The sequence below is a fragment of the Chrysemys picta genome, chromosome 2, assembly GCF_011386835.1.
Source record: "Chrysemys picta bellii isolate R12L10 chromosome 2, ASM1138683v2, whole genome shotgun sequence".
NCBI lineage: Eukaryota > Metazoa > Chordata > Testudines > Emydidae > Chrysemys > Chrysemys picta.
In genome coordinates this window covers 218,385,815-218,406,432 of record NC_088792.1, presented here as the reverse complement: position 1 = coordinate 218,406,432, position 20,618 = coordinate 218,385,815, and the positions used below count along the sequence as shown (strand labels likewise).

The following is a 20,618-nucleotide window of genomic DNA, read 5'->3' as shown; positions in this document are numbered from 1 at the left end:
ACATGAGATCAAATTATGGAGGATTGGGACCAAGGGACATATATACAGAAGACTACGGTTCCATCAAAATCAAATTTTTTCCAAGGATTTAAGATATGGCTGCAAAAGAAAGGAAATGAAGCTCGAGATGAATGTGAACAAGGTCTATCAAAAATGTTCCTCCATTTTGGCACCCAGGATCAGCATAATAGTCTAAAATGTTCTAGCCCAACTTAAGTGGTTTGTGCTTGATCTAAGGGGTCTGTAAAATAGCATGGAGGATTACTATATCAATTCTCCTTTAGCCCAAGAACATAATCAAAAGGATTTTCTAGCCACCATATGGCTAGCCATTTTACAAGCCGAGAGCCACAGCACAGGTGTTACAGGAGGTCAGATCATATGGGGCTATTCTGTAGGAAAATCTTTCTCAACTATACCTTCCGGGCACTGGCCGTATGTAAGGAACAAATACTGTTCACTTTCTTTTGGTAGGGTAACGATCTTTAATGGGTGGAGGAAATTTATCCCAACAGATACCCCAATCTTTGGAGAGAACCAGATTTTTGCCTTAGTTACAGAAAGTATAGTTCAGCTTTGGGAATGGACAGTGTAAACTAGGCCACAGACGCTGCCGAATAGCTTTTAATAAGGGCACTGTTGGGGGGGTGAAAAGGTATAGCATTATCAGACTTCTCTTCCACAGTGAAGTGTAGCTACTATGTGATGATGGCTGATGTAGTGAGTTGTATTCTGAGAAGATTGGGATGTTTTTGTACATATAAATAAACTATTACAGTGAACTTTCTGAGGCTCCCTTGACTCTGAAAATTCTATTTCTCACCACTAGCATCTGAGGCAATTCTTAGCACTGTAATGGAGGTGAGAGGAATGGCCCTTTCACCATAGGCTACGAGTATTCTCCCTTAAAAAAAAAAAAAAAAAAAAAAAAAAGCCTTTCAGATTTCCTGTGAATGGAAGCAGAGTGACTGTGAGGGAGTGGTAGAACAGCAGCTATAGCCTGGAGAGCAGCGGTAGGCCTGCCTTTCTTAGGAGGGAGACGCTGGGGTGGGGGACACTCCTGGGATTAACTGTTAAAACAGCTAGGTTAGCTTGTAAAAGGGACTGTTAATTCCACATCTCCTGCAGAAATGGTAGGCAGAGCAGAAACAAAATTTCCTACTACTTCTTTGGGTTTCTGTACTGTAATCTGGTTGAGAAGACTTGTCAGAGTTGCTGGGGGAGACCCTGAATTACAGCGGGGAGAGAGGTTGGGTTGACAGGATTGTCAGAGGTGTTCCAAGGACAGCATTTCTTACCCCCTTGGTTTCTCTCTCTCTCTCTCCCTTTAAGTAGCTTTCTGTCTAGTTCTCTTTCAGAGGAGTAAGGAAAAGTTAAAAAAAAAAAAAAAAAAAAAGAGAGAGAGAAACTGGAAAGGATAATTGAGTTGTTATCCAAAATCTTTGGTCTAATAGCCAGTCACTTGAATCAATGCAAAGCAACTAGATCAGCAGTCCAGACTGACGTATTCAAGACTTGCAGGAATATGATATATCCCTAACTAATTTTAAATGCCAAATAGAAAATACTCTGTGTAGCTGCATACTAGATGAGCCTTATTTCAAATAATAACTAAGTACATTGTTTATAAAAATGCAATTGAATTCTGTAAGTCTTGTGTTTTGCTTTGTTAAAGTTTTATACGAAGTCTTCTTGGATCCTGGAGAGCTCTAGTTCATTAAAGAGATGCATACTGTTCTAATATATATTCTATGACAGCACAAACAGTTTTCATGTAAACACAGCCATGAACACCATGAGTAACAACTCTGTTTCCATCAGAAGCCCTTTTTCCTGCGTAAGAAGTATGCACGCTAATAAATGTCCCATGCTAATGTTAACCAGATACAGCTGGCTCATAGCTATAAAAAGCATTAATGAAAACATAAATACTAACGTCTCCGCCCTCCTGAGCCAGTACGTCAAGGCTGCGCAAAAGCATCACTTTCCAAGTGCTCTGTGTGAATGAACTGGCTGCTCTGAACCAGCTTGGGCTGGTTCTCTGAAGTTTGTTTACTGAACAGCGTGTGCAGAGAGGCAGGCTGATCATGGGGGACGAAGGGGGAGAGAGAAATCACATGATCAGCTGGCTCCGGCAGCCAGTTTTACTGACAGCCTTGAATGATGTGGTTTTCAATAACAAATAGAATAAGGGGGAGAGTAGTGTTTATAAACAAAAAATATTGAGCTATGAACAAAATGTGACCATCTTTACCTATGTTGAATACTATATGATATTCTGACATTTATCAATTTTAGCATATGCTTTACTATGCAATAAAATGTCTAGATTCAGTGCATACAATGATATACTGCAAGATTAAAGAGAAGGGACCCCATTATAGGTTTACCACTTTGCTCTCTCTTTGCTTTTTTATAATAACAGCATTTATTTTTTTTATTGTGCTAACATTATTTTATTGAGCTTTATCATTTAAAAAATTAGAAAAAGGAACAGATACAAATTTAGCATGTACGTACATGGAAAATAAAACCACATCTGTATTTCTATTTAATGCGAAAAAGGTGCAACATTCATGCAACATTAAGGTTGCAAATCTAGACATAATTAAGTCAGGAAATTAAAATGTTATGGTACTGCTGGTAGCAATGGTAACAAGCACACTGCATACATGTAAGTATTCTTTATTATTATTTGGGCTGCAAACTGTATATGTGTAATTATATTCAATTTAAAGTAAGCTAATGTTGGTGTGAGAACTGTTACCGTATCATTGCCGAACTCGTGTGTGTTTCAGTGTGTATTGCTAGATTGTGACAAGCCCTCCATTAGCATGCAAGGAGGGAGACTTACCTGCTGTGCCAGCCACCCTTTCAAAGGGTGTAGCAGGAACCAATTCAATCTGAATTCCCCCAATTCTTCCAAAAGCAATTGTGTCTGCCCCCAAGAGCTCCTACTGGGTAAGGCAACACCTACGCCCCTTTACACGGTTTACCCTTAAAGTTACATTAACATATATTTTGATTTCAATTTCCTTGTTTATTTCAAAGATATAAAAAAAATGAACAGCGTTGCCAGATCGTGCAATTTCACCATGAGTTTCAAGATATTTGATATACTGTATTTCTTAAAGCCTCAACTTCTGAAGTCATATGAATACGCGAGAAGCTCAGCTTTCAAGTTTTGTTTAAAAGTAATCTTCTATCCACAAGGTTGCAGAGAAAAGTTTGAGAATGTGACCCAAGTGTAACCTAAAGATTCAAAATCCAGAAAGTAAATAAAAGGAATCCAAAATGTAGTCTTATTTTAAAATATCTCATTTTTAAAGCAAATCTTTGGCTCTTGGTTTTTTGAGCACATGGGGCTAACTATACTGAAACAGCCTTGCAGAAAACCATCACAAACAGCAGCAGCAAATGTGTCAGTTCATCTGCTTTATTCCCATCAAGATGTAACTTCAGAGGCTAGTTGGGACTCTCAAGTTGGGACACTGGACAAGGGCAGTTGTTTTTTTAAAATGTGTTCGTTAGGGTTGGCGAGGGTTTTCAAACATGACTGTCCTTGTCCACACTAAGGACTATAGTCATACCATTTAACATTATGTTTGTTAACATGTTTTCTAACAATGTATTTTCTCTTAGAGAAGCCCTAACACTATTCTATATCTAAGGGCTTGACCATAGGAAGTCTTAGGGTCTGAATGTACAGTGCACTAGCGTGCTTTACGCTAAATTGCCATATGGACCCTGCTACTACAAAGTTCCATAAAAAACAGCAGTAGGTCAAAGCAGATGGGGTGCATCGGACAAAGAAGGGGAAGAGCATCTTCACGCACTGACTTGCCACTTTAGTGAGGAGGGCTTTAAACGGGGCAGGTGACAAAAGCCCACAGGCAAGTATATAAAAAAAGGTGACCTTAACAGAGATATTGGAGGGGACATGGACAATTAGAATAGGGTCATAGGAGCAACAAGAAGGAAATCAGTGGGGGAAATCTGCCCACCATCTTAGAAGTCTATGCACAGATGAAAGGAGAATGGAAGTATTAGTACATGAGTTCAATTATGACTTAATTGGCATTACATACACTTGGTGGAACAAGTCTCGTGACTGGAATATTGGTATAGCTTGTTCAGGAAGGACAGGCAGGATAAAAAGGGAGGAGATGTTTCATTATATATCAAGAATGCATACACTTGTTCTGAGGCTCAGAAGGAGATGGGATGCAGACCAGCTGAAAGTCCCAGGGAAAACATAAAAGGGGTAAAAAATAGGGGTGTCATCATGATAGGGTTCTATTATAGACCACCACATCAGAAAGAGGATGTGAATGACAAGTAACACAAATACCCAAAACACAAGACCTAGTAGTAATGGGGGAGTTTAGCTTCCCAGGTATCTGTTGGAAAAATAATACAGCAAAACATAAAATTTCCAAGAAGTTCTTGGAATGGATTTGAGACAACTTTTTGTTCCAGAAAGTGGAAGCAATAACCAGGGGGATAGTCATTTTAGACTTGATTCTAACCAACAGGGAGGAATTGGTAGTGAATCTGAAGGAAAAAGGCAATTGGGTGATCGTGATCATGAAATGATAGATTTCATGATTCTATGGAAAGGAAAGAATGAAAGAAGCAGACTAAGAATAATGGGCTTTTAAAAAAATCAGACTTAAACAAACACAGAAAACTGACAGATAAGGTTCCATGTGAAGAAAATCTAAGGGGAAAAGGAGTACAGGAGAGAGGGCAGTTTCTCAAGAAAACAATATTAAATGCACAACTGCCAGCTATCCCAGTGCGAAGGAAAGAGAGGAAGAATAGTAATAGGTCAACGTGGTTCTATTAGGAGCTCTTTAAAATGACCTGAAAATCAAAAAGGAATCCTACAAAAAGTGGAAACATGGACAAACTGCTAAGGAGGAGTATAAAAGAATAGAACATGCATGCAGGAACAAAACCAGAAAGGCTAAGGGACAAAATGAGTTACATCTAGCAAGGAACATAAAAGGCAATAAGAAGAGATTCTTTAAATTCATTAGAAGCACGAGCAAGATGGAAGGAAGGAAAGTGTACATCCCTTCTTATCAGGGAAGGCAAGCTAATAACAGGTGACATCAAGAAAGCTGAAGTGTTTAATGCCTATTTTTGCGGATACAGACTAACACGGCTGCTACTCTGAAACCTGTTATTTTTGCTTGAATAAAGACTGGGAGTGGATGGGTCATTACACAAAGTAAAACCTATTTCCCCATGCAAATTTTTTCCCCTATTGTTACTCATACCTTCTTGTCAACTGTTGGAAATGGGCCATCCTGATTAACACTACAAACGTGATTTTTTTCTCCTGCTGATAATACCCCGCCTTAACTGATTACTCTCATTATAGTTAGTATGGCAACACCCATTTTTTCATGTCCTCTGTGTGTGTGTGTGTGTGTGTGTGTGTGTGTATATATATATCTTCCTACTGTATTTTCCACTGAATGCATTCGATGAAGTGGGTTTTAGCCCACGAAAGCTTATGCTCAAATAAATTTGTTAGTCTCTAAGGTGCCACAAGTACTCCTCGTTATTTTTCTTCAGTCATCACTAAAAAGATTCATGGCATTCAGATATTCAACACATTTAATATTAACAACAAGGGGGAAGGAATGCAAGCCAAAATAGGGAAAAAACAAGAATATTTAAATAAATTAGGTGTATTCAAGTCAGCCGGGCCTGATGAAATTCATCCTAGGGTACTTAAGGAACTAGCTAAGGAATCTCAGAACTGTTAGCAATGATCTTTGAGAATTCCTGAGGGATGTGTGAGGTCCCAGAAGACTGGAGAAAGGCAAACAAAGTACCTATCTTTAAAAAGTGGAACAGAGGAGACCCGTGGAGCTATAGACTGGTCAGCTTAGCTTCAATACCTAGAAAGATACTGCAACAAATTTTTAAACAATCAATTTATAAGCACCTGGAGCACAATAAGGTTACAAGGAATAGCCAGCATGGATTTGTCAAAAACAAATCATGCCAAACCAACCTAATTTCCTTCTTTGATGGGGTTTCTGGCCTACTGTATATGGAGAAAGCAGTTTAATCTGCAGTAAGAGATATTTAGGCTAGATATTAGGAAAATCTTTCTAATTATAAGGGTAGTTAAGCTCTGGAATAGGCTTCCAAGGGAGGTTGTGGAATCCCCATATTTGGAAGTTTTAAAAAACAGATTTGACAAAAATCTGTCAGGGATAGTCCAGGTTTACTTGGTCCTGCTACAGTGCAGGAGGCTGGACTTGCCTTCTCAAGCTCCCTTCCAGTCCTACAGTTCTATGATTCTATGAAAGCACACTAGGGAACTTTTAGTATGAGTTACCAGGGGCCATTTGACCAGTTAGCACATGGCAGGCTAATCAGCTGTACATTTACACCCCAGCTTGCCACATACTAAGTTTCCATGTGGACAAGCCCTAAGTAATAAACATTCAATAGCAGTCTGACTCAGGGTAATTTTTAAAAGCACCAAGTTAAGTTCTGCACTCAGTTACATGAATACAATCCCGCTCACATCAACATTTACATATGTGTAGCTGACCGATTAAATTGACCCACTACAGTTATCCTATCCATCTCTTCCCCACCAAAATGTTTTTCCATCTCTTTTGCTATCACTCTTCCCAACCACCTCCCCGCACTCTGAGGCACAGTTTGATTCCCCTCTCATTTACATTGGGGTTTTTTTGTTTGTTTGGTTTCAGAGTAGCAGCCGTGTTAGTCTGTATCTGCAAAAAGAACAGGAGTACTTGTGGCACCTTAGAGACTAACAAATTTATTAGAGCATAAGCTTTCGTGGACTACAGCCCACTTCTTCGGATGCATACTTTGTTTGTTTGTTTATTTTTAAACAACCACAACACTCCACTGGCCTCAGTGAAGTTACTTGTTGTACACTGGTGTAAATGAGATCAGAATCAGACCCACTGGTTTCCCTGATTTTGAGGGTGTTTACTTAAAAATTCTCTTTTCTCAAAATTTAACACTACCAACTGGGTCCCCCAGCCCTGGCAGCTGGTCTCCTATTGCTGATATATTTAGACATTTAGTACTGAGCATGACTGCTGCAAGCAGCCTTTGTTAGTTCAGCCACTGTGCCAAGCAAACCTGTATTTAGTATTAAATAGAAGTCCAGTGAAAAATGGAAATGACTTTTGCCAAGAAATGAGGTCCTGAATTCTTTAGTTAACGAGCTCTTATATTTTGTATTTAGGTTATTCTAAGGTGGTTGATTAACCTGTGGTGCCATGTATAAGAGATGACATAAAAGTATTTTTGTTCCTAATGACCATATTCACATCCTGGCACTTTTCCCCCCTCATGTTAGATGGAGTGTTTAAAAATCTGGGCATCTGTTTGGGGATAGGGAAAAAGCCTCACAACATGAGCATTGATCTAAAAAAGCAAAAACATCTGCTACAGTCATGAGTGAATCATATCTGAATTCAATCGGGAACCCTGGTGTTGATAAGTGCCCTGTTCACTCACAAAAATACTCCAGTGCAGGAACTACATGGATTCAAGGGACATTAATGGACAGACACACAAAAAATGAAAGCGTCTGATGAAGTGGGCATTCACCCACGAAAGCTTATGCTCCAATACTTCTGTTAGTCTTAAAGGTGTCACTGGACCCTCTGTTGCTTTTTAAAAAATGAAAGGTACACCACACTACATAGTATTAATTCATTCCTAGTTCACCCTATTGGACTGTGAAGAAATCTATAGGTCTAATAAATTCTGGAGTAAGCACTGAGATAGTAAAGTCTTTTGACTATATTAAGACCCAATCATACAGAACCAAAACGTCAAAAGTCCTGTCATTATGCAATAGAAAAATCTTTAATTAAGAGGAACCAAGCCCACTCCACTTACATTCTGTATAGTTTGATGACATCACTCTGGCAGTTTAAAAGAAAAATCGCTCTGAATTATTTGCATTCAATCTTAACCTCAAGTGCTTCTAATATAGGTCATCCAGAGAAGCTTGTACTGCAGCCAAATTTAGGCCTCAAATCAAACATCTAAAACTCAGAGTTATAAAAACATTTAAAATCTTTGTCAGAGAAGTGCAAATCACTTCCTTTTTCTTGCCACAGAAGTAAGTAACAACAGCAGCAAATAATCCCTTTTAGCCCCTATACAAGTATACATATATTACAAAGTTTGTTAAATAGTAAATTCATATTTATTTACTTCAGTAGTTTTCCCACACATAACTTACATCATTTTGAGGTATGTGCTCGTCTATACACAAACAAAGCTGCAATTATGATTCTATTCGGGTGGGGGAAAAGGAGTTAAGACACTGACTGAAATGAGTTTGGTTCATATCGGGGGGAGGGATAGCTCAGTGGTTTGAGCATTGGCCCACTAAACCCAGAGTTGTGAGTTCAATCCTTGAGGGGGTCACTTAGGGATCTGGGCCAAAATCAGTACTTGGTCCTGCTAGTGAAGGCAAGGGGCTGGACTCAATGACCTTTCAAGGTCCCTTCCAGCTCTAGGAGACAGGATATCTCCATATTGGATATCTGGCCACACCATTAAACAATGACACAGTTAGGGAAGGCTGGAAGTTTCTGTCCAGGAGAAACACAGATGTAGAACAGCAGAAATGATAACAAATCAGGACTGAAGTGAACTGATAGAGGTAGAGAGGAAATCTTAATTATCACTAAAATCACATATTACAGCCTGGTATTCCCCCATAGCGCATAAGAAAGGGAGTAAGATAAGAACTAAGATGGACTTTATGAAGGACCATTCTTTTCTATTCTTATATCTTCTCAATGCTCCTTATCTTTTACACCAATTTATTAGTGCATAGTGTACAGGATATCCCACCCTTCAGAAGCTGAAAAATCTGAGGGTCTATATTATTATTTAGATTGTAAATAGCCCTGCACACGAGAGCACTAACACATAAGAAGACACAATGTTTAGAATCTAAAGGCCCTATTTCCACTCAAAAGTATTCCCAATGATATGAAGGATACTATTCAACATGATGAAAATTGGTGGTTGGAACTAAGTTAGACAAATATATAAGTAAATCAGCACAATGTGGCAGAGGAAGGGGAAGTGGAAAGAGTGGGGTGACAGTACAAATATCAAGTTATACACGGGTGGGATTTTGGTGGATGCACAAAAGAATGGGCATTTCAAATATGTCCACAAAAGTCCTACTATGAATATGGATAAGTGTAAAATCATTATAATTTGTAGCCTAAAATACGCTTATTCTTATTCAAACAATGAATATGAATTTTCTTCTTCACTGCAACATCAAAGGCTAAAGAGAGGAAAGTAGAATTGGATGTGTAAAGCCCTGCCATGTCAGACTCTCCAGTCTGGCCTGATTCTATCAAAACTCTCTGAATGTAGACTCTAATGAATGTTCCAAAATTTTTAACTCTGTCCCTAAAAAAATAAAATAAAATGAATTGAGTCCAATCGAGTAAGATTAAGAGGGCTAAAGCCATGTTCCTATTTTCTCTCCAATCTGTCTCTATTAGTTATTTTCAAATTATGGCTTCTCTGGGGCTGATGATGTTTACTTTTAAAAGTTAATATAGGTGGTCTTCACTCAGGCAAGCCTCTCATTATAGATCACGCGTGCCAAAGGCGGCACACAAGCTTATTTTCAGTGGCACCCACACTGCCCGGGTCCTGGCCACCGGTCCGGGGGGGGGGGGGGGGGGGGCTCTGCATTTTAATTTAATTTTAAATGAAGCTTCTTAAACATTTAAAAAAATCTTATTTACTTTACATACAACAATAGTTTAGTTATATATTATAGTCTTATAGAAAAAGACCTTCTAAAAACGTTAAAATGTATTACTGGCACGCGAAACCTTAAATTAGAGTGAATAAATGAAGTCTCGGCACACCACTTCTGAAAGGTTGCCGATCCCTGTTATAGATCAACTTACAAAGACTTTTTTTTTCAGAACAGGCCTCTAATTTTGCACGTACAATTATTTGCACATGCAAATATTTGAATTTGCACATACAAACCGTGTTTACACAATTCAAACAAAAATATAATTGCATGTACAAATTCCAGGCAACATATTTGGGACCATTTAGAGTCTCACCCAACTATTAACTCTCTAGCGAGGTATTTATAATGCATTTATCACCACTGTATCTGAGATTCTTGCCTTCTGCACCATAGTAGAAGGATAACAAATTCCAGAGACACAAACTGGCTTTTATAAAAGTTTTGGAGAGCTGCTTCAGCATGACTAAAACACTGCCTCCAGGTCAGCCTCAAGTCATGTATTTGGGTGAGGGGTAGGGGTAAAAGCACACATGGAAGATTTCTGCATTCAGCACCGTCAGCCACACAACTTCCAAAGACACAAAATTCAAGGGGAAGAGAGGTCAAAAACAAGGGGGAAAATTCCATACCTTTTACGTAGACCATCTTGGAATAATTCTTGACAAATAACAGATGCTGGAAAATTACTATCCCTAGTTTAAACTACAATCTGAGAACAGTGACTGCACATACCTTGATCTTTGCTCCAGGGCTGGAAAATTACCTTTGCAAGTTGCCCGCTTTCTACTCCCTAAACTGGTTTTCTATCACTAGATAACACATGGGGAATAACAATACTACTTTTATATTTCTTCTGTATCAGGGGTTGGCAACCTTTGGGAAGTGGTGTGCCAAGTCTTCATTAATGTAAACGTTTCACGTGCCAGTAAAAGGTTTTGCGTGCCAGATCGGCAGCGCGGGGGGCAGACGGAACCCCAAACCAGCAGCGGGCTGAGCCGCTCAGCCCGCTGCCGGTCTGGTATTCTGTCCACCGGCCCCTTCCAGCCGGGGTCCCGGCCACTGGCCCCGCTCAGCCCGCTGCCGGCCCGGGTTCCGTCCATCCAGGTCGGCAGCGGGCTGAGTGGGGCCGGCAGCCGGGACTCTGTCTGGCAAGGGGCCGGCGGCCGGAACCCCAGACCAGCAGTGGGCTGAGTCGCTCAGCCCGCTGCTGGTCTGGGGTTCCATAATCCAGGCCGGCAGTGGGCTGAGTGGGGCCAGCGGCCAGGACCCCAGCTGGCTGCAGCTGTAAACTCCGCCATCCCTGGAACTGACAGACAACTGCAACTGGACATCATCACCACCAATGTGAACTGGAAGAAGATCTTCATGGTGGACATCACAGTGCCGTTTGAGAACAGGACTCCGGCCTTCCACAATGTCTGAGCTCGAAAGGTAGAGAAATATGCCCCTCTGGACAAAACCTTGAGAACTAAGGTCCAGACACACAGGCACCAGACATACGCACTGATTGTCGGAGCTTTAGGCGCATGGGACCCCAGTAACGAACGAGTGCTGAGAGAATGCGGAATCGGTCAATGCTATGCTCGGCTGATGCAGCAACTCGTGGTGTTGGAGGCCACCAGGTGGTCGAGAGACATCTACATAGAACACATCACTGGACATCGGCAATACCAGCAGGGATGAGCTGGAGTGCCAATGAGAAGCACAGTCAGGAAAGTAACAAATACTTTCCTCATGGATTGTATTTTCTAAATGCACAACCAACCTAATTCTCAATTACTGAGGGACAATCTCCATTCATTGATATATTTTGCTTTCCACAACCAAATCTCCTTACAACTTTTCATGAGTGATGTACCCGAGTATTCGGATTCTAATATTTAAACCGTATTGTTAAATCTATTCACCTAAATTTGGGTTATTGCTGATTATGTACTGTATGTATCATATGACTTTTAAAAACTAACTTTGTATTTGTGGATAATCTAAGCACTATACCCAGATGTAGAGACACTTTTCCCAACCTATTTATTATATAATTATTTTTTAACATTAGCTTTAATACAAATGTTAAATCTGAACACGCTGAAATGGAGTGTGATTCTTCTGAAGAATTAGTGAGTGACCAAAGGTTCCATCAGCCTCCCACCCCACACCCATCACCCTCCTGTCCCGTCCCCCGTCCCCACACACACACAGTTGGACAGCTAGTAATTGTCATTTCTGATAATTTCCTTGCCAGAAGGATCAGTATCCTTTACACGTGTGCTTTTTACTGACCACTACCCGCTTGGGACTTTTCTTGTACACCAGGTGGTCTACTACAGTTCTGACACAATATAGAGACAAAGACAACTTCTTAACAAATCATTCTATCATTAGTTGTTATACCCAGTGCTGGAATTAAAAAGAATGGCAAGTTTTTGTTCTTGTGCAATACATTTATTAGATAATACCTCTTTTACCCTCCGCTTCACAGTTTACCTAACATAGGCATAAGATTCTGTGTTTAGCATTGAAAAATAAACTGTAATGTAAAATTAACAATGTCTACACATAAGCCACTAGAGCAGCACAGCTACACCACTGCAGTTGCACTGCTTCAGTGAAGACACTACCTACACCGATGGGAGGGGTTCTCGCGTCAGGATGGGTCCTCCACTTCCCCAAGAGGCAGTAGCTAGGTTGACAGGAGAATTCTCCCATTGACCTAGTGCTGTCTACACTAGGAAATTAGGCTGGTTTAACTGTGTCGCTTAGGATGTGGATTTTTCACACCTCTGAGCAACAGTTATACCAACTTAATTTCCTAGTATAGACCACGCCAGAGTGTTGTGGAGAAGTGGCACTGGAAGGAGTTGAAGTTCCATCGATCAAACTTTATAATCAGCACCTAGGAGGCAGCCTTTCAGGAATGAGTTTGGGGAGGGATGTACGGGGAATCGATGGCGCAAAATGTATTATAATTTAATGTCTCAGCCAGACAGTGAGATGCCAAAGCTGGACTCCCAAAAAGCAAACTGTCTCTTTCTTTTCGATTTCAAAACCCCATTGGGTCAGTCAGTTGCTGTGATCAGGGTGATGCTTTCCTTGTAGAAGGGGCAAAGAATGGGGAGTGAGGGGGGAGTGAACAATCCTACTATGAAGGACACTAAGGCCTGGTTTACACTTAAAAATTAGATCAACCCAACTATGTTGCTCAGGGCTGTGAAAAATTTCATGCCCTGAGCACCACAGTTAGCTCAATCTAATCCCCAGCATAGACAAGGCTAGATTGGTGGAAGAATTCTTCCGTTGTCCTACCTACCGCCTCTCAGAGAGGGGATTTAATTACACTGACAGAAAAACCCCGTCCGTTGATGTAGGAAGCATCTGCATTACAGCATACAGTGGTAGATGCAGATACAGTAGATGCAGCATTGCAACTGTAATACTTGTAGTATAGACATAACTCTACTCAGAGAAAGAAAGAAAAGCAGAAAGAAATTATTAGTCCTTGAACTGCAGTGGATATTTTCTCAAACTGCTTAGGGAACTATTAAAAGCCTTTCAAGTAGCAATTCGACAACTTTACAAGAATATTAAAAGCACATATCTTTGCTCACAAGAAGCAGCTGAAAAGAGGAAATCAAGGAAAATGTTCTAGTTTATGAATTGCAGTGAAGAGCCTTCAGTTACCTATTTCCTGTTTACTTCCCACTTGAAAAATTGTACCCCAGAAATCCAATGCAATTAAAAATCCATCATACGTTTTAGAACACACTGTTGAGAAATGTTTTGTTGAAAAAAATGACTGGAATGCTGTAAACAGAATAAAGTCGGCCACAAAAGAAAACGTTTTGACAGATGCTAACATCTGTGAGCATGGATCTTTAAATGACTCTCCTTTCCATCTCAGACCTTTTTCACATTAAAAACCTACTAATTTAAAAAAGGCCTTTTATACCTCAAGATGAGATTTTCCTTAAGTTAGACACCATGACTTACCTAAACACCACCAGAGATGCTAGAAATGTTAACTATAGCATTTGATCCATCATGCAACTGTGTTTGCACTAAGACAAATTGGAATGAGAATGTCCTAAGACCGCAAGAGGGAAGAAGGGAAAGAAGAAAGATGATTCTGATAGAGTTTACAAATCAGTTCCAGAGGACTGGCGCAGGTCACTAGATCCTTTCTACCTGGCATTACGTAGGCATACACTGTGTAGAAACTCACAACAACCTGCTAGGAAACAAACAATCCCAGCAGACATGGTTGTAGTTTTTTTGCTGCCCTAGTCAAAATGGAAATGTACATTTATACACACAAACACTTGGCTTTCCCTAATTATTTGCTTCTCTGGGGTTCTGCTTGCATGGTGGAGTCAGCCCTGGCTGCTTCTCAAGGCCCTGACAAGGAAAGTGACTAGAAAATACAAGATAGAGAGAAAGAATAAAAGGACTATTCATTACTGAGAGGGAAAGGGGGGTTACATACCTTTTTTTAAAAAATTGTATACATTCTGAGAATAGAATGTTCTTGTAAGCTAGAACTTTAACATTCAGGTGGGAAGTAGGTCAGGACATATGTCAAAAGAAGTGAATGAAAAATTCCTATATTCACACACAAAGATTTTAAAATGTGGATTCACAGCCATAACTAGCACTGTTCTCTTTTTAAAAAGTTACTAAGATTTTCCTCAATAGGCCACATCCTTTTTCCAACCCCAAATCTTTTGAGCTCTTGGATTAGTTAATTATCCAGTAACCCTTCAAACTTTCAGCATTGGTTACACTAACTACTACATAATGATTCCTATCCTTAAAGAATAAAACTAACCAACTACATTTTCCTGAACTCAAGTAGCTCACTCACAACAAGATGATACTGGCAAGAACAAAATCCAAATTATACAGTGCTTGATACCACACACACAAAATACAAGGCTGACTCAGCAAATCAGGCATCTCATCAGCAGAAAGCTCCTTAACACAAAGGGTGTCTTTTTTTTTTTTTTTTTTTGTATTTTCTTACCAATTAAGCTCTCTCCTAAAGAGTTGAAAAGAGTAATGTTAGATGGAGACTTTTTTGGCTTACACCTGTGCACCACACCTTCTTCTAGGGATGGGCTGAATTCATTCAGGCAAACCATCCCATAATTCTCCAGACAGACGCCTCTAAGCAAATGTAAAGCAATTTAATTGAGAATCAACTTCACATGATTTGTAAAAGCTACTCTCTCACCAAGAGGGGAGAACAGTAGCAATATGTATGCCAGACAATAATGGGAAAGAAAAAGAATCATGGCAAGGCACGTTTCTTCCTTTATCTGCTCGCTAAGCATGTATATTACATCTTCAAGAGCAGTTCATTACTGGAGGGAATGGTAAATATAGTGGTTTTTAAGTGTCCTGGAAAATGCCCTGAACCCCAAATTTCATAGATTAATAGATATTAGAGATGCAAAAGACCTATTAGGTCATCAAGTCCATTTGCCTACCAGTAAAGGATTGCACTTTACTGTAGGTACAAACTATATCAGTACCTATGCAGTAGTTATATAAAGCTAGGTATTACAGTTTTTAGTACTTCGTCCATTTACATTACACTAGCAACAGTTTTTGAAAATTTTCTTAAGAGAAAATTCCAAAATCCTCCAAAATTTGTAAATATTTCTGTAGAATTTAGGTGCCCAGAACTAAACACTATATTCCAGATGCAAATCCAGCACAACCAGGCAGACAACCAGGATTAACATCTCCTTGCTCCATATTTCATTTTCTACCTCTTTTCATTTTACTGCCTTTTTAAAAAAATGTTTCTCCATTGCAGTGACATTTAGATGCTATAACAATAAGAAAACTGTAAAACAGTCTGTCAGAAACAGCTTAAATCAATAAACTGTTGGGCTGCCCTGATACTTAGTTCAAACTTTTGTATACAAATTAAAGACTTCTGCTCACTCATATTCTCTCATAAGATACACATCTTGTTTTCATGACAAACGTTTTAGGTAAAGAATTGGCAGCTGGTTTAAGGGATTGTCTAGGCTAGGGGATGGTAACTTGTGACAGGAAATGAAGGAGCTCATTAGCTTGGTGAGGAAGTGATCCAAACAGGTCACTTTTAAGATGATGAGCATGAAAGTTTCTGATGTAGAAGGAAGTTTCTTATGGCTGATACTGGTCAGGATCACTTCTCAGCTGAAATGCTTTCAAAAATTCTAAGGCACTATCAATGGCTTAGTTTAAGTACTGTATATGAGACAGGTTAGCTGCAGCTGTAGGGAGTATTTAGAAGCCCAGAACCCTAGGTTATCTGCTTGTAAAACCAGTCATCCAGTTCTGAACTGAGGGGTTTCATGTCCAAAGTCAAAAGGATCTATTTTTATTTCAAGTTTGATGTAAAAATACAATCTGAGATTTGTGTGTGGTGTCACCCCACTCCTGTGAAGGGTGTAGACTAAAGACTATCTGGAATTGTGTTCATGGATGCAAGTTTTTGTTTGTTTGTATAAACATTGAAACGGAAAAGGAGGGGAGGGAGTTAGGATTTTAGACCATAATCGAGCTAAATTATGGAGTGATAATAGCCACTCCATAGTTAAAATTGCAAATGGTTTTCCATCAGAAGCCCAATTTCAGCCCCTTCTTTAAAATCTATGAAGAAAGAAACAGAGGCAGGTTGGTTTTTTGCCGATACAGAATTTTTCTACCATTTTTCTGTAATAGTGGACTCAAAGTTGCGTTCATTTAACACAGTTTTTAAACTGGCTTCAGTTAAACCTGTGAAACTTGAGCCTATGGATGAGCCCTAAGAACACTGACAGACTGATGATCCTGTTGAGGTTTGTTGAGTGGCTAATGATCCAGTTTTAGTTCTGTGGGAAAAAATAAGCCTCTTAAGGCTTGTGGAGAAAGATTAGGGATTGACTGGCATCTGTAGAGCATCATAAGGCTCGCAGAGAATGAGGGTTGAGGAACTTCTATGAGTTTTTGAGGCTAGTGGAATGCTCACAAGCCTTCTATCGCTTACAGGGTGTGATTGGAAATATCCCCAGTGAGGGCCCTAAGGCTTGAAGGGTCCCTCATGAGCCTCCTTTGGCTCCCCAGGGGGTCTGAGACACTTATCCATGTACAGCCACACTCTTATGCAGCTCCAAAATTCTGCAGGGACTTCCTGAGGTCTTGAAAGCCATATACACTCAAAACTCTGATACATGCCTACAACCTTAACTTAACCTTAATAAAGCTTTTTGTAGGAGAACACAATTTAATGTATTTGCTGTATAAAGTTTCAACTCAATGTGATTTGAAAGTGCTAAGATATGAAACCCCCCAAAAGTGGGATTTAATAAAAATCATGGTGGTCATAATCACAGACACTCCCATTTTATTTCATTCTTTTCCAATTCTGCTTTGCACTTTTAGGGTCAAAACAACAAGAACGAAAAGTTGCAGCAGTAGCCAGTATTGTTGGCATCTAGAGGGAACTGCATCTGGCATGTCTTCTGCACTGGAAAAGTGAGATCCCATTGTGACTCTCCTACCACTGCAGACACTAAAAACATTCCATTTGCAGGAGGCAAAGGAAGAAACAGAAGAAGAGGCTGAAAATGCTGGTCTAAGCCTTTAGATGTTGCAGGCCTTGTGTACACTGGAGATTTTTGCACGGATCCTGATGTAACTGTGCAGTACAATAATTTTTCACACTGGTGCACTAAGGGTGAAATGCTGGTCCCACTGAAGTCAATGGAAGTTTTGCTACTGACTTCAGTGGGGCCAGACTTCACCAGAAGGTTGTACTCATGCAGCTACATCACTGTAAAATCCCCATTTTAGACAAGCCCTTAGTTTCTCCACTTATAAAATAAAGCTAATTTTTCTTTCCTGTTTCATATGGGTGTTATAAGTGGATCAATTAATTATTTGTCAAGTGCTTTAAAGATTGAACTAGTTAGGTAACTGTTAGGTAACAGAATTAGTATCTGTACAGTGCAACTCATGTAATAATATAAGACAGGAACATAATCATCATCTATTTTAAATCATCCAGTCACTCATTTTTCAACTTTCTGCCAATAGTTCTTGGTGCAGCACAGGAATCTTAGGCAAGAAGTCAGGTCATCCCCTCCCTCAGGTAACATCAGTGGTGCTCTGCACTTGCGCCTATTAGGGAGGTGTAATATTATTACTACTAGAACACTAGGCCTTGCTTAATATATTTAGCCAGTGTTAGCTGAGGGCATCAGAATGCCAGACCCAACTTCCCCTCCCTGTTTTGTTTCCCTAATATTATCACCCCACCAGACCAGTTTGCAAGTGTTTTATTACTCACCTAACATTTGGCAGATCCGAATTTAAGATTGGCATTGCATAACGAATTGGGTTATTTCCTTGAAGCTGACATCTGAAACCCTCTCTTGAAGGTAGATAATATGCCCTTTGGACAACCACTTGTACCTGCACTTCCTTCCACCCCGCTGCTCCCTGGCTTTCCACCACTTCTAGGAGAGAGTCATTCGGGGCACTGAGTGCAAAGGGATGTAGTTTGGATTCAGGATTGCTGTTAGTCTGTACAGTCTTTGGCGTAATCATATTGGTACAAGCAACCTGGTAAAGACAAAGCCATAAACTAAATTACTTTATGGACTATGAAACCATGTAGTGATACAAAGTAAAATTCAACAAGATTCATTATAGAAAAGCATCACAAGATTATTTTCAAAGTATTTAGTATATATAAACTATAATTTACACACATGGCCAGCTTTCATCTAAGATTTTAAATAAATGCACAAGAAACCGTACAGTTCAGCACACAGTCGTCTCCTGTGTATAACTGTTGCCTTGGATTAAACAAATTCAGTTCATGTGAGACAAGGGTGACAGTGGAAGAAAGAATTGGCATTAGTATTTATCACTGTTTTATGTTTTACTTAATTCTTGGTAGTTCTAATTATTACTTCCTTTTAAATTGTAGCATTAGCCTTCAAAATTGACTCTACAACTTCTAAACTGAGGGAAAATATAGTGGTGCATAGTTTTATGAAGCAATAATTCAGCTCTCAAACTGATGAACTACAATGTCAAAGGAACCAGATTACTGATGAGGAAAACAGGAACCCTAATCTATTTCCCTATCTATTTCCATTCTTTCACTACACCTGAAAAAAGTAAGTTTATTTTAGAATAAAAGCCATGTTGTCTGCTGCTTCATCCCATATCAGTAACCACATTCATCCCATTTCAAACACCTGCATTTTCTTATAGCAAAATTGTTGTTTCCCTCAATCTCCCCTCTGCCATCCTTATTCTAAACCCCATTTTCAGTACTCTTAGAAAAACACTACATAAAATTAATCCCTACTAGCTGTCACTCGCTAGCATGAATGGATTTGTCCTGATACCATTCAAATAAATGCCAAACTCCCTTTGACGTCAGTAGGACCAGGATGGTCTTCAAGAACATAGTGCAATTCAAAGGGCACTTGTTACCAGAAATGGCTCACAGCCACTTAGGCTATGTCTACACTGGCAACTGAACGACAAAACTTTTGTCTTTCAGAGGTGTTAAAAAAGCGCCGCTCATTGGGGGTGGAAGTATTTTGTTGACAAGAGAGCCGACAAACAGCGGCTACACGATGTGCCTTTTAGTGACACAGCTGTGGTGACACAGCCCTGTCACTAAAAGCTGCATAGTGTAGACTTAGCTGAGTCCTTGCTGATTCTGAATTTTTGCACTGATGTAGCTAAATCTAAGTACTTGCAGCCAATACAAACTCCACTGTAGATGCACTGCATCAGTGTATAAAGATATTTGCAGCTCTGCAGAGAAGCTACGCCGATACAAAAATACCCCACGTAAACAAGGTTGAAACAATGAGCTTTTTAGTTGACATTTCAAAGAAAGCGTGTTTGGTTTTTTAGAAGTCTGTTGGGTTTGGTTTTGCAAAACCAAAACCAAGGATGGTTTGGATACAGGCCCCATTTTTTCTGAACCCTCCAAAGTGTAGGAGTGAGAGTAAATTATTCTGGTTTTGGCACATCTATAGTGGAAATTGGTTAAAAATGTGAAGTCAGGTTAGGGTTTGATTTGATATATCTAACCTTTTCATTCCCAGGCCTAAAAAGAGGGATCCGATATTATGGGAATAGTGAAAGCTTTGCAAGCGAGTCATCTGAAACTCTGGCCAAGATTTTCAAAAGTGACAAGTTATTTTCGGTGCCTCCATTTTTGGGTGTCCAACAAAATACCTTAAAGGGGTCTGATTTTCAGAAAGTGCTAGACATTCACTCTCTATCAACCAGGCCTCTTTAAAGTGTCTTAAGTTGGGCATCCAAAGTTGAGGTACCCACAACCACTAGTCATTTTTAAAATCTTGACCTTATTTCTATTAAAGGCAATCGTTGGTGTTTTAAAGAAAGGACACAAGATGAAGGGGAAGAAGGCTCAAAGATGGACGTATAGAAAGGAAACATCCAAGTTTATTAAGAAAATAATAATTATTTAAAATGAGACTGAGTAATGAGCTACAAAGAATAAAAGTGAATCAACGAAAACCGAAGCTGTTATTATTATATTATTCAGCACAGTAGTGAGCCACAACAAAATTATCTTATAGCAGTTCAGCATTTGGCTGGCCAAAAGTCTCTACTTGTAAAATATTATTAAAACAAACAGCACATCATATTATTCAGTTTTGGCTAAATAGAAGGGCAAGAGAGCACATCAGTATTTCAATCTTTCTGTTTTTGTTATGATTTCCAAGCATCTGGTCACCAAATTATTAAAAAGTGCTAAACTTCAAAC

General features: G+C 39.5%; 1 protein-coding gene across 7 annotated transcripts in view; it reads right to left on the bottom strand.

Moving 5' to 3' along the window:
• Positions 1-20,618, bottom strand: part of SPIDR (scaffold protein involved in DNA repair) — a 305,024-nt gene that overhangs the window by 75,847 nt on the left and 208,559 nt on the right. For all 7 annotated transcript variants that reach the window (XM_005279938.5, XM_005279939.5, XM_042857049.2 and 4 more), the window contains exon 10: positions 18,144-18,418. In XM_005279938.5, the coding sequence (XP_005279995.2) occupies positions 18,144-18,418 (275 nt within the window). The remainder of the gene's footprint in view (positions 1-18,143; positions 18,419-20,618) is intronic.